This window comes from Oncorhynchus clarkii, chromosome 5, assembly GCF_045791955.1.
Source record: "Oncorhynchus clarkii lewisi isolate Uvic-CL-2024 chromosome 5, UVic_Ocla_1.0, whole genome shotgun sequence".
Classification (NCBI taxonomy): Eukaryota; Metazoa; Chordata; class Actinopteri; order Salmoniformes; family Salmonidae; genus Oncorhynchus; species Oncorhynchus clarkii.
This window is the reverse complement of record NC_092151.1, coordinates 73,891,248-73,904,047: the sequence shown is the minus strand read 5'-3', so window position 1 is coordinate 73,904,047 and position 12,800 is coordinate 73,891,248. Positions and strand designations below refer to the sequence as shown.

Sequence of the window (12,800 nt, the reverse complement as noted above, 5' to 3'; positions counted from 1 at the left end):
GTGTTACAAACAAACCAGTTGTTTGCAATGAAACCAAACATGATTGGAAAAGTCACGTTCTGTGTGTGTATTTACCTCGAATGTGTCGTCAAATGGAATGATACGGAATTCACGACACAAGCGGTTCACAAAATGTTTCGTGTTAGGCTATAAAAATGTATTTTATCAAACAAAAGACCATTCATTGTGTAACAATGAGCATTGGGATTGCAAACAGAGGAAGATCGTCAAAGGTAAACTGTTTATTTTATTGCAGTTTGTGATTTTGTTACGCCTGTGCTGGTTGAAATAGTAGTTTTTAATGGGGTTCTATCCTCAGATAATTGCATCGTATTCTTTCGCAGTAAATCCTTTTTTAAATCTGACAACGCAGTTGGATTAGCAAGATTCTAGGCTTTCGAAACATGTGAGACACTTGTATTTTTATGAATTTTTAATATGACTTTATGTATCAATCACCGTATGTTGTCGAATTTCATCCCGCTACCGGGTTCCGTGCGCAGAGAGGTTAAGTACAAATTCTTATTTTCAATGATGGCCTAGGAACAGTGGGTTAACTGCCTTGTTCAGGGGCAGAACTACAGATTTTTACCTTGTCAGCTCGGGGTTTCGAGCTTGCAACCTTTCGGTTACTAGTCCAACGCTCCAACCACTAGGCTACCTGCCACCCCTAGTGCAATTCTAAAGTGTAATACATCCGGTGTGATTTCAACAGATTTTTGTCATTGTCTTTTGTTGATTTTATATAACATTCCAACCTCGTTTAGCATGATCTGTTCAATTATGTCATAATTCTACTATTTGTATTCATTTGCATCACTGTCAATGACATACTTTTATTTTGAAGGCTAACCGCAAACTCCCCTGTTGTGGCTAATCCCTATTGTGGCTAGCTTCACATAGAGGAGTCGGACCACCATTAATCAAATAAGAACTGTCTTATAAATTAGGGTTATCTACAGCTATGCTGTCATTAGTTTGTCTCATGACATTTTATAGTAAAACAGGCTAAATAAAACCCTGAAACAATGTGTTCTGGAGATGCACCATTAGCAGTGTTATTGATATTTTATTAAGGTTCTCGTTCTATGCTGCCCATGCTAGCTGTGCTCTGTCTGTGACACTTACCTCTCCTCACCTCATCTTCTCATCTTTCCCCCTCACTTCTTAACTCCCCACCCCTCAAGGTTTCCAGGTTTCAGAAGGGGACTCTGAGGATCTGCATGGCCGCCTGAAGCAGGCAGAGACACGGTCAGAGGAGCTGACAGAGCAGCTGAGGACAGCCACCTCCAGCATGGAGCTGTACAGAGCCATGGCCCAGAGCCTAGAGGAGTCCCTGGACAAGGAGATGCAGGTCAGGACTCCACCCTGGCCCCTAAGTCCTTAGTAGGATACTACCCTGGCCCCTAAGCCCTTAGTAGGATACTACCCTGGCCCCTAAGCCCTTAGTAGGATACTACCCTGGCCCCTAAGTAGGATACTCATGGATACCATTGTACTGTATGCTAGCGTACCAGTAGACTTCCAGTTATTGTGCTAATGCTTGTTAGTATTGGCTCACGAAACTTTGACTTCTTCATAATGTATGCAGAGACGTAAAAAAAACTAAAAAACATGACCTTCCAACTTTAGTCCTCAAACCATATCCCTCATACCCTTATTCAGACCCCTATCGTAAACGGTATAGTCCTAAATCCCTCTGGCACTCTCTCCCTCGTCTCTCTAGGTGACAGAGCAGGCTCGGTCTGCCATTGAGGAGCGTGTGAAGGAAGCCCAGGAGCAGCACCGTCAGTTGGAGAAAAAGCTCCTGGAGGCAGAGAAGGAGAAGCAGGGCCTGCAGGAGGAGAAGATGAAAGCCCTGGCCTCCGTGGAGCAGCAGGTATGATGCAGAGAGGATCATTGCTAAACATCTATTCCCTTACAGTGCTTTATTATGACTATTAAGGAAACATTTCCACACTGTATAGCTCAAATGGTAGCTGATGCGTTCTGTATTATTTAACCACATCCATTGCACACGTAAGTGCTGGGTTCACGCAATGCCGGGGTCCCCATTGTTCCACACATTTAATATCTAAATTCCTGTTTTCCTTATCCCTGTGTGTGTCAGGTGGCTGTGCTGAGGAGGAGTCTGAGCAGTGTGCAGGCGGACCACCAGGAGGCTCTACAGATGGCGGCGGTGGCAGCAGCCCAGGAACAGCAGGCCATGCTGGACAGCCAGGAGCAGGTGAGAGGGAGAAGTGGGCTGTGGCTAATTGGCCCTTATCTTGTTGCAGTGGTGTCCCAACTTTTCATATGGCATATCCGACAAAGCTATTTGTTACCTTGTTTTCCGCATGCTTGGTATAGAGCATTGCCTAGCTTGATTGTCGCTAACCATGTAAACTGTGATACTGGTTCATACATCCATATAAACTACATTATGTATTGCATTCCAGCTAGCAGGTCAGCTAAAGCTTGTCTATAATGCTGGTCTTCTCCCCCCTCCCAGGCCAAGCTGGCGTCAGAGGCACAAGATAAGTATGAGCGTGAGATGATGCTCCACGCTGCAGACGTGGAGTCCCTCCAGGCAGCCAAGGCCCAGGCCCTGCAGGCAGCCACGCTCAGACAGCAGCTGGAGGAGAGGGCCCAGAGAGCATCTGCTCAGCTGCTGGAGGCCAGAGTCTCCTGGGAGGAACAGGAGAGGATCCTCAAGGTATGTATTTGCAGTTGATTGATTGCAATCAAAGGAGATGCTTATATTATGAATAATAGATATGGTGTTGGTGGCAAATGGTTAGAAGTGTAGATGGTGATAGTGTAAAATATATTTTTATACTTGTTGGAAGCTAGAGATTGTAAACTGCCACTCACTTGCAAGGGTTGTACAGTTTACATAGTTGGTGTGCACCACAAGGCTGTAATGTGCATGAACTCTCTCTGTTAGGAGGAGATGTCTAAGGTGGTGTCTCGTTCTGAAGAGCTGCAGAGGCAGAACAGCCTCCTCCATGAACAGATTCAGACCATGAGCTGCAAGATGGCCGCCACCCTGCAGCGCCAGGCCAACGAGAGCCCTCTGAACATCTCCCTCACGGAGGAAGGCAAGTCTCAGGACCAGGTCCTTGAGATACTCAGGTAATGCCCCCCCACGTAATTACTTCACTCCTACAACACCCTTTTTTCCTCATCATAGCCTCTGTCCCCTCCCTGTCACGCTGCAGGTTTGTGCGCCGAGAGAAGGAGATAGCGGAGTCTCGATTCGAGATGGCCCAAGGAGAGAGTCTTCGCCATAGGCTGAGAGTGGAGCACCTGGAGAGAGAGCTGAGAGAACTACAGGAGAGCCTTAGTGCTGAGAGAGAGCGAATGCAGGTGAGCTGGACACTATGGACAGCCAATGATTTATGGCTTCATAGGGTAGTTAGCTGGACCCAGGTTAAGCCTTTTCCTAGACTAAAATGCCCGTTCAATGGAGAGTGGAAAAACAGTTTTGTTCATAAATGAAGAGGGTATGGGTGAGAGAGCAGTTTAAGATGATAATAGCTCAGTGCTGCTTATGATCTTTAACCCCTGAACCCAGGTGACAGCTAAGACCCTGGCTAAGCACGATGAGCTGATGAAGAAGACTGAGACCATGAGTGTCCTGATGGAGACCAACAAGATGCTGAGGGAGGAGAAGGAGAGGATGGAGCAGGAGCTCCAGCAGACACAGGCTAAAGTAAGACAGCAGGTTTACTTTCTCAGTGTCAAAGCACCAACCTTTGGTTATAATAACAAAACCCTATCTTAAGTCATTTTTCTCTGGAAACCTTGTGTGAATTTGGTCCCTGTTTTTGGCGGGAGGGGGGGGGGGGGGCAGTTTTAGGCAAGAGGCCAACTTTTTATTATTTTTTATTTTAAATGTTTCTGTTTTGATTGACATTTTCTTCATATCTCTCTCCCTGTCTGTCAGGTGCGTAAGCTGGAGTCGGACATAATGCCCATGCAGGAGTCCAACGCTGAACTAAGTGAGAAGAGCGGCATGCTGCAAGCAGAGAAGAGGATTCTGGAAGAGGACATCAAACGCTGGAAGGCCAGAACACAGGTTAGTGTTATTCCTTACACAATTTGTCCCAATCATGTAATAAAATACCCATGAGATATTACTCAATGACAGAAAACAAATACCCCCACCCCAAATAAAACAATAAAAACATTCTCAAGGTACGATTCCTTGTGACTCAGTTTGTCTAAGGTCCGAAAGCCTGTTTATTGACTTTGGATTTGAAACGTAATGTGTTCTGTTTAACTCCTGTGTGTCCCTTTAGCACCTGGTGAGCCAGCAGAAGGACACAGACCCAGAGGAGTACAAGCGTCTCCACTCTGAGAAGGAGGCTCACCTCAAACGCATCCAGCAGCTCACTGAGGAGACAGGCAGACTCAAGGCTGAGGTGGCCAGGTGAGAGTTAGCCTAGGCTGTAATATAAACAGAATATATAGCCTGGAATCCAAAATTGAATACCGCTCAGTTGGACTTTTCTGTTATTACATGGTACCAAGGACAGCAAGGAAGCTGAATTCAATGAGGAACCTATTTTGTAAAAACACCATGCTACACAATGAATTAGCAAACAACGCAAGACATAAAAAGTGAGAATCTGCTGATTGTACTATAAAAAGTATTTTGGGATGTGTTATTAATGTATGATCTCCCTGTAGGAGTGGCGGCTTGGTGACGTCCCTCCAGAGCCAGGTGCAGATGCTGCGTGAGGGTCTGGGGAAGGTGAGCTCTGACAGGGATGCTCTGAGGAGGAGTATGGAGGCCAAGAACCTGGACATCCAGGAGAAGTTCCGCACCATCACTCAGGTCAAGAAGATCGGACGCCGCTACAAGACACAGTATGAGGAGCTCAAGGTGGAGCATGACAAGGTCAGTTGGTGAAACACCTGGTACCTGTTCTGTTTTTGTACAGGGCAAAGTTTAAAAAAAATGTGTATATATTGATTTGTAACTAAGCTGTTTCATGAAACCCAGCCTTGAATTCACTCAGACTCCCAAGATTCAAGAACAAGATTCATCTCAATTGTTTTCTCATTAAACTAATAATACCCCTACTCATGTTGTCACTGAATAACAAATGTGTTGGTCCAGGTGGGATCAAGTTGAACACTCAATGTCTAACCTGATGTCCTTGATTTAAATAGACATTCTCAGTGTGTGAATCCTGCCGTAACACATTGGACTGATCTCTTCTCCAGATGGTGTTTGAGGCAGCGTCCACCCCAGCCCAGGAGCAGGAGGCCCAGCAGGCCTCAGCCCAGGAGCTCCAGGGTCTGAAGGACTCCCTGGGACAGGCTGAGACCCGGAACAAAGACCTGGAGGGACAGCTGGACAACCTCAACAAGGTCAGAGCAGTGTTTCCCCTATACTTTTTTCCCAGGCAACATCCAGGATGACTTTCACCAAAATTGTAAATGCCTATTGGGCAGAGGGTTAAGATAAACACTGGCTCAGAAAGGGTGGTAAAGGTACCTGGTTGTATGAAACCATATTCCCAACACAGACCTTGGTGTGTTCCCCTCAGGTGGTGGGTGAGCGTGAGGCGGAGGTGCGCGGGTCGCAGGAGCAGGCCTCCAGGCTGCAGACAGAGCTGACCAGGCTGAGACAGGAGCTGCAGGAGAAGGCCTCCCAGGAGGACACCCTCAGACAGCAGATGGCTGAGAAGGAGGAGAAGACCAGGAAGGCCTTTGTTGGGGCCAAGCAGAGGATCAACCAGCTTATGGGTAAGAGGCCAGGCCAGACAAACCTGACTGTGGCTCAAGCTTGAGTGTGGCTGAGGTTTGCATCGAAGTATACAGTTGCGGCCAAATATTTTGCCACACTTGCACTTTTCTTAAATTATTCAATTTTTCTACTAAAATAAGTTGAAATTGAAAACACTTTTGGTCTCCACACCTTGTTATTGTATCTTCAGCATTGCATAACCAATTTTATTTTTGTGAAATGAAGTTTAGAGTTTTTATTTAGTCCATTCCAGTTGTCTTTATTTTTTAAGTAAATGGCACCCTGGAGCTAGTACTTGGTTGCACAGCCTTTGGGCAAGATTACTGCAGACAAATGAGCCCGCTGCACCTTTCCACTAGCAATTTGGCCCACTCTTCAGAAGCAAACTGCTATAATTGTTACAGTTTTGAGAGGTGCCCTACATCAACTGCTGTATTAGTTTCGGTATTTCGGTATTTCACTTAGCGTATTCCCCCAGCGTATTCGTCAGCAGCCTTTATTACACTACGCCAGCCATGATTGGCTGGATGTCGAGACGACGTGTGAGTCTGGGAAGGGTGTCCCTCGTACCCTACAAAAAGTCCAACCCAGTACCTGAGTCATTCAAACACCTCTTCTCGCTTTTCATCAGAAAGCTTACCTCGACACGACGACTGCGTTTTCCAGAACTAGCTAAACTGTTTACAGAGCTTACAACTCGCGCACCGGGTGCTATTCTCAGGACTGAGCGGTAGTGACAATTTTCCTTCACCATAGTTAGAGGGAAATTATTTGAGGGAGGAATGGGTACAGCTGTGACACGGGTAACTCATTTACGACCAAGTTAGCTGTATCCAAACAGTGACTAGTCGTTAGCAAGCTAGCCACCGGTAGCTAGCTTTGGTAGTTTTACTTCAACAAGAAAAGTTTACCAGCTACACCCCGAGCTATCTTTTCTGACCTGTTTCGGAAACGGTATCCGGCCATCACACCGAGTGCCGCCTTCAGAGATAACCCACTAATCACTAGCTATCGGACTAGCCTACCGAGCTAGTTTTTTTTCTGACAGCTAAAAACATAGTATCCAAGCTATGGCGACAAAAGCATCTCCCACCCCAAACGAGGAAAAGCTCCCGACATGAATCTGCTCCTGTGGAAACAAGACATCGGCCAAAGACACCCACTCGGTGTGCTCCGCTTTCCTCGGGCTGCAACATTTCCAGGAAGCTTTAGCCTCCCCTGGCTCCTGTCTACACTGTGCCCTCTTCACTGTGAAGAGCCTCCGTCGCAGGCTAGCATGCCAAGCTAGCCTGAGTTAACAGGACCCTAACATGGGGGGGCCGGTGTCCCCGATGGCTCACCAGAGGTGATTGATATCCCCACAGCAGTGGTCTGTATTACAAAAGAGCTGTGAGTTTGATATATTGGTCCACAGAACATTTCCCCCAGGATTTAGGCTTGTTTGGGTGAGTTTTTGAGAAGTTGAATCAGGCTTTCTTGTCTCCTGCAGCAGTGGGGCCTTTCTATGTTTACCAATGACCAAATTAAGCGTTCAAAGATAATAACCCCCTCCCTACAACCAAACATGAGGAGGTTTTATAATGCTGTGTGGTTGCTTTGCTGCTTATGGTACTGGGGACCTTGAACGTGTGCAAGACATGGAATCAGCAGAATATCAAGATGTTTTGGAGTGCAATGTTCAACCCAGTGTCCGAAAACGTGATCTTTGTCAAAGGTTGTGCGTCAAATCAAATAACATTTTATTGGTCGCATACATATATTTAGCAGATGATATTGCGGGTGTAGCAAAATGCTACAGTGCAGTAGTATCTAACAATACACAATCTAAAGAATGGAATTAAGAAATATATAAATATTAGAATGAAAAATGTTGGAGTGGCATTGGCTAGAATACAGTATATTCAAATGAAATTAGAGAAACAGTATGTAAACATTATTCAAGTGACCAGTGTTCCATGTCTATGTGCATGGGGCAGCAGCCTCTAAGGTGCAGGGTTGAGCAACTGGGTGGTAGCTGGCTAGCGACCATGACTAAGGGCAGTATACTAGGTAGAGGCCAGCTAGTGATGGCTATTTAACAGTCTGATGGAAGCTGTTTTTCAGTCTCTTGGTCCGAGCTTTGATGCACCTGAACTGAACTCGCCTTCTGGATGATAGCTGGGTGAACAGGCCGTGGCTCGGGAGGTTTATGTCCTTGATGATCTATTTGGCCTTCCTGTGACATCTGATGTAGGTGTCCTGGAGGGCAGGCACTGTGCCCACGGTAATGTGTTTTGGCAGACCACACTAATCTCTGGAGAGCCCTGCGGTTGCAGGCGGTACAGTTGCCGTACCAGGCGTTGATACAGTCCGACAGGATGCTCTCAATGGTGCATCTGTAATAATTTGGGGTGGTCTTAGGGGCCAAGCTGAATTTCTTCAGCCTTCCGAGGTTGAAGAGGCACAGTTGCTCCTTCACCACACGGTCTGTGTGGGTGGACCATTTCAGATTATCAATGATGTGTACGCAGAGGAACTTGAAGCTTTTCACCTTCTCCATTGTGGCCCCGTCGATGTGGATGGGGGCATGTTCTCTGCGGTCTCCTGAAGTCCACGATCAGCTCCTTTAGTTTTGTTGAGGGAGAGGTTATTTTCCTGGCACCACTCTGCCAGGGATGATTGAGTTGGTGGTGTACATGGCCACTAGAGGTCGACCGATTATGATTTTTCAGGACAAATTATTGATTGATTATTGGAGGACAAAAAAAGCCGATACCGATTTAATCGGACGATTTAAAAAAATAAATAAATAAATAAAATAAATTAAAAAAAACACACTTTTTTTTTATTTTTTTATAAATAAATAAAAATCAACCGACTTTATTGATGTATTATATTAAGTTAAAATAAGTGTTCATTCAGTATTGTTGTAATTGTCATTATTACAAAAATGTGTTTAATATTTTTTATATATATATATATATATATGTATGTATGTATGTGTGTATATATATATATATATATATATATATGTATATGTAGATAATAATGACAATTACAACAATACTGAATGAACACTTATTTTAACTTTAATATCAATTAACATCAATAAAATCAATTTAGCCTCAAATAAATAATGAAACATGTTCAATTTGGTTTAAATAATGCAAAAACAAAGTGTTGGAAAAGAAAGTAAAAGTGCAAAATGTGCCATGTAAGAAAGCTAACGTTTCAGTTCCTTGCTTAGAACATGAGAACATATGAAAGCTGGTGGTTCCTTTTAACATGAGTCTTCATTATTCCCAAGTAAAAAGTTTTTAGGATGTTGTTATTATAGGAATTATAGGACTATTTCTCTCTACCATTTGTATTTCATATACCTTTGACTATTGGATGTTCTTATGGGCACTTTAGTATTGCCAGTGTAACAGTATAGCTTCCGGCCCTCTCCTCGCTTCTACCTGGGCTTGAACCAGGAACACATCGACAACAGCCACCCTCGAAGCAGCGTTACCCATAAGGAGCAAGGGGAACAACTACTCCAAGTCTCAGAGCGAGTAACGTTTGAAACGCTATTAGCGCGTACCCCGCTAACTAGCTAGCCATTTCACACCGCATCGTTACACCTGCCTAATCTCGGGAGTTGATAGGCTTGAATTCATAAACAGTAGAGCTGCTGGCAAACGCACGAATGTGCTGTTTGAATGAATGCTTACGAGCCTGCTGGTGTCTACCATCGCTCAGTCAGACTGCTCTATCAAATCAGACTTAATTATAACATAATAACACACAGAAATTCGAGCCTTAGGTCATTAGGTTCTGTATTTTATCTAACGGGTGGCATCCGCCGTGTACACTGCTCAAAAAAATTAAGGGAACACTAAAATAACACATCCTACATCTGAATGAATGAAATATTCTTATTAAATACTTTTTTCTTTACATAGTTGAATGTGCTGACAACAAAATCACACACATTATCAATGGAAATCAAATTTATCAACCCATGGAGGTCTGGATTTGGAGTCACACTCAAAATTTAAAGTGGAAAACCACACTACAGGCTGATCCAACTTTGATGTAATGTCCTTAAAACAAGTAAAAATTTGTCTCAGTAGTGTGTGTGGCCTCCACGTGCCTGTATGACCTCCCTACAACGCCTGGGCATGCTCCTGATGAGGTGGCGGATGGTCTCCTGAGGGATCTCCTCCCAGACCTGGACTAAAGCATCTGCCAACTCCTGGACAGTCTGTGGTGCAACGTGGCGTTGGTGGATGGAGCGAGACATGATGTCCCAGATGTGCTCAATTGGATTCAGGTCTGGGGAACGGGCGGGCCAGTCCATAGCATCAATGCCTTCCTCTTGCAGGAACTGCTGACACACTCCAGCCACATGAGGTCTAGCATTGTCTTGCATTAGGAGGAACCCAGGGCTAACCGCACCAGCATATGGTTTCACTAGGGGTCTGAGGATCTTACCTCGGTACCTAATGGCAGTCAGGCTACCTCTGGCGAACACATGGAGGGCTGTGCGGCCCCCCAAAGAAATGCCACCCCACACCACGACTGACCCACCGCCAAACTGGTCATGCTGGAGGATGTTGCAGGCAGCAGAACGTTCTCCACGGCGTCTCCAGACTGTCACGTCTGTCACATGTGCTCAGTATGAACCTGCTTTCATCTGTGAAGAGCACAGGGCGCCAGTGGCGAATTTGCCAATCTTGGTGTTCTCTGGCAAATGCCAAACATCCTGCACGGTGTTGGGCTGTAAGCACAACCCCCACCTGTGGACGTCGGGCCCTCATACCACCCTCATGGAGTCTGTTTCTGACCGTTTGAGTAGACACATGCACATTTGTGGCCTGCTGGAGGTCATTTTGCAGGGCTCTGGCAGTGCTCCTCCTTGCACACAGGTGGAGGTAGCGGTCCTGATGCGGGGTTGTTGCCCTCCTACGGCCTCCTCCACGTCTCCTGATGTACTGGCCTGTCTCCTGGTAGCGCCTCCATGCTCTGGACACTATGCTGACAGACACAGCAAACCTTCTTGCCACATCTCACATTCATGTGCCATCCTGGATGAGCTGCACTACCTGAGCGGCCTTTATTGCGGGTGTCTTGCTAAATGCCTATAATTTCCACCTGTTGTCTATTCCATTTGCACAACAGCATGTGAAATTTATTGTCAATCAGTGTTGCTTCCTAAGTGGACAGTTTGATTTCACAGAAGTGTGATTGACTTGGAGTTACATTGTGTTGTTTAAGTGTTCCCTTTATTTTTTTGAGCATTGTACAAGGGGTACCGGTATCGAATAGTTTGCCTAATTTCAGTTTGACAAAACAAGCAATGTATAGTGTAAAGAATCATTGTCACATCTAAACTGCTGTGAAATATCACCTTTTTTTTCTCATTTAAAAAAAATCTGGTGTACAAAAGTCAAACTTAAGAACAAGACGCATAGAAATAGTGTGCACTCACATTTCTGTGAATTTGGTCGGGTCACGCAAAAAGTTACATATTGCAGCTTTAAGAAAAGTGCAAGGGTGCAAATATATTTGTCTGCAACGGTATGTGAATGCTGATCTCTGATATTTTCTGTCATGAGATGTTAGCAAAAAAGGGGGGGGACCTTTTGACCCTATCCCATCCTCCTCCCCAGGCTCCAAGGACCAGCTGCAGAAGGAAAATGAGGAGCTGAAACAGCAGAGGGAGGAGCTGGAGGTCAGAGTCAGTGCTCTGAAGTCCCAATACGAGGGCCGTCTGAGCCGCCAGGAGAGGGAGCTGCGGGACCTGAGGGAACAGCAGGAGAGACACGGAGAGCAGAGGGATGAGCCTCCTGAACAGGGTCCCAGCAAGGTGAGAGATGGAGGCATAGATTTCAATAGAGCACTTGTGCTTTCTACCTGACTAGACTGGATTGCTTTTCATTTTTCCTCTCCTACCTACAGGCTCAGGAACAGCAGAGGACCACAGAGCAGCGAGGACCACTGAAGACCACCCAAGCTGCAGACCGGGGCAGGTAAAGTATTCACACACTCACTCACTCACTCACTCACTCACTCACTCACTCACTCACTCACACTCTCTCTCTCTCTCTCTCTCTCTCTCTCTCTCTCTCTCTCTCTCCCCCGCAAACATACTCACTACACTTGGGTAACTTGTGCAATGACGTTTTCATCTGTATTTTCCCTTCCCCATAGCACCAGTACCTCTGAGCCCCCTACTGCCAACATCAAGCCTACCCCTCTGGGTGCTCAAGGCCCCAGCAAGCCCCCTGCCATCCCCGGGAACAAGCCCACCCCCCGGGCAAGCATCAGGCCCATGATCACCCCCGCCACCGTGCCCACCCCCACCCCTACTGCCACCGTCATGCCAACCACACAGGTGGAGAACCAGGAAGGTGAGTTCTGTGGAACCAATATCACTGTTGGTGTGATGTGAATGTTATAACATTAATATTTGAGTATTGGTCTTTTTTAAAGCGCAGGATGGCTGTTTGTGAAGTGTTTTGGTAGTTGAAGTGCACTTTATTACTTGAATCAGATGAGATCAATGGGGGGGAGAACGAGCACATTTCAGACGGAAGGATCGAGAATCAGACCGCAGACATGGTATTTCCATCTCTGAACAGTATTGACCCTGTCACCTGTGACCCCTCCAGCCATGCAGTCATCCGAGGGCCCGCCTGAGCATGTGACTGTTTACGGCAGTGCCAGCGGTTCAGTACGGTCAACCAGCCCCAACGTTCAGACCACCAACCCAATGTTGGTGGTCCAGCAGACGCAGACCCAGACCACAGCCTTCGTCCAGCCAACACAGCAACAGAGCCTGCCCCACACTGAACCAGTCAATCAGGAGCAGCCCCCGGCCCCAGTAATGGAAGCGGCACCCAGTTCGCAAATGGAGAGACCGTCGACGTCAACAGCCGTGTTTGGGACAGGTGAGCGTCTTGATTAAATCTAACCAGGAGTTTCTATAGATTTGGGGTATAGTAGTGTTGTCTAACTAAGCTTAAGGGTTGACAATGAGTGAAGTTCTCACTGCATTACCACTGGTCCTCTAATATTCAATGAACAGGGTATC

At 46.0% G+C, this 12,800-nt stretch overlaps 1 protein-coding gene across 6 annotated transcripts in view; it reads left to right on the top strand.

Annotated features, from left to right (window-relative positions):
- LOC139409375 (nucleoprotein TPR-like) overlaps positions 1 to 12,800 on the top strand; it is a 39,193-nt gene that overhangs the window by 16,898 nt on the left and 9,495 nt on the right. For all 6 annotated transcript variants that reach the window (XM_071154438.1, XM_071154442.1, XM_071154440.1 and 3 more), the window contains exons 21-36: positions 1,188 to 1,354; positions 1,727 to 1,879; positions 2,111 to 2,227; positions 2,492 to 2,695; positions 2,927 to 3,114; positions 3,201 to 3,348; positions 3,557 to 3,694; positions 3,929 to 4,060; positions 4,284 to 4,414; positions 4,675 to 4,885; positions 5,215 to 5,361; positions 5,541 to 5,739; positions 11,377 to 11,573; positions 11,666 to 11,736; positions 11,918 to 12,117; positions 12,379 to 12,657. In XM_071154438.1, the coding sequence (XP_071010539.1) occupies positions 1,188 to 1,354; positions 1,727 to 1,879; positions 2,111 to 2,227; positions 2,492 to 2,695; positions 2,927 to 3,114; positions 3,201 to 3,348; positions 3,557 to 3,694; positions 3,929 to 4,060; positions 4,284 to 4,414; positions 4,675 to 4,885; positions 5,215 to 5,361; positions 5,541 to 5,739; positions 11,377 to 11,573; positions 11,666 to 11,736; positions 11,918 to 12,117; positions 12,379 to 12,657 (2,682 nt within the window). The remainder of the gene's footprint in view (positions 1 to 1,187; positions 1,355 to 1,726; positions 1,880 to 2,110; positions 2,228 to 2,491; positions 2,696 to 2,926; positions 3,115 to 3,200; positions 3,349 to 3,556; positions 3,695 to 3,928; positions 4,061 to 4,283; positions 4,415 to 4,674; positions 4,886 to 5,214; positions 5,362 to 5,540; positions 5,740 to 11,376; positions 11,574 to 11,665; positions 11,737 to 11,917; positions 12,118 to 12,378; positions 12,658 to 12,800) is intronic.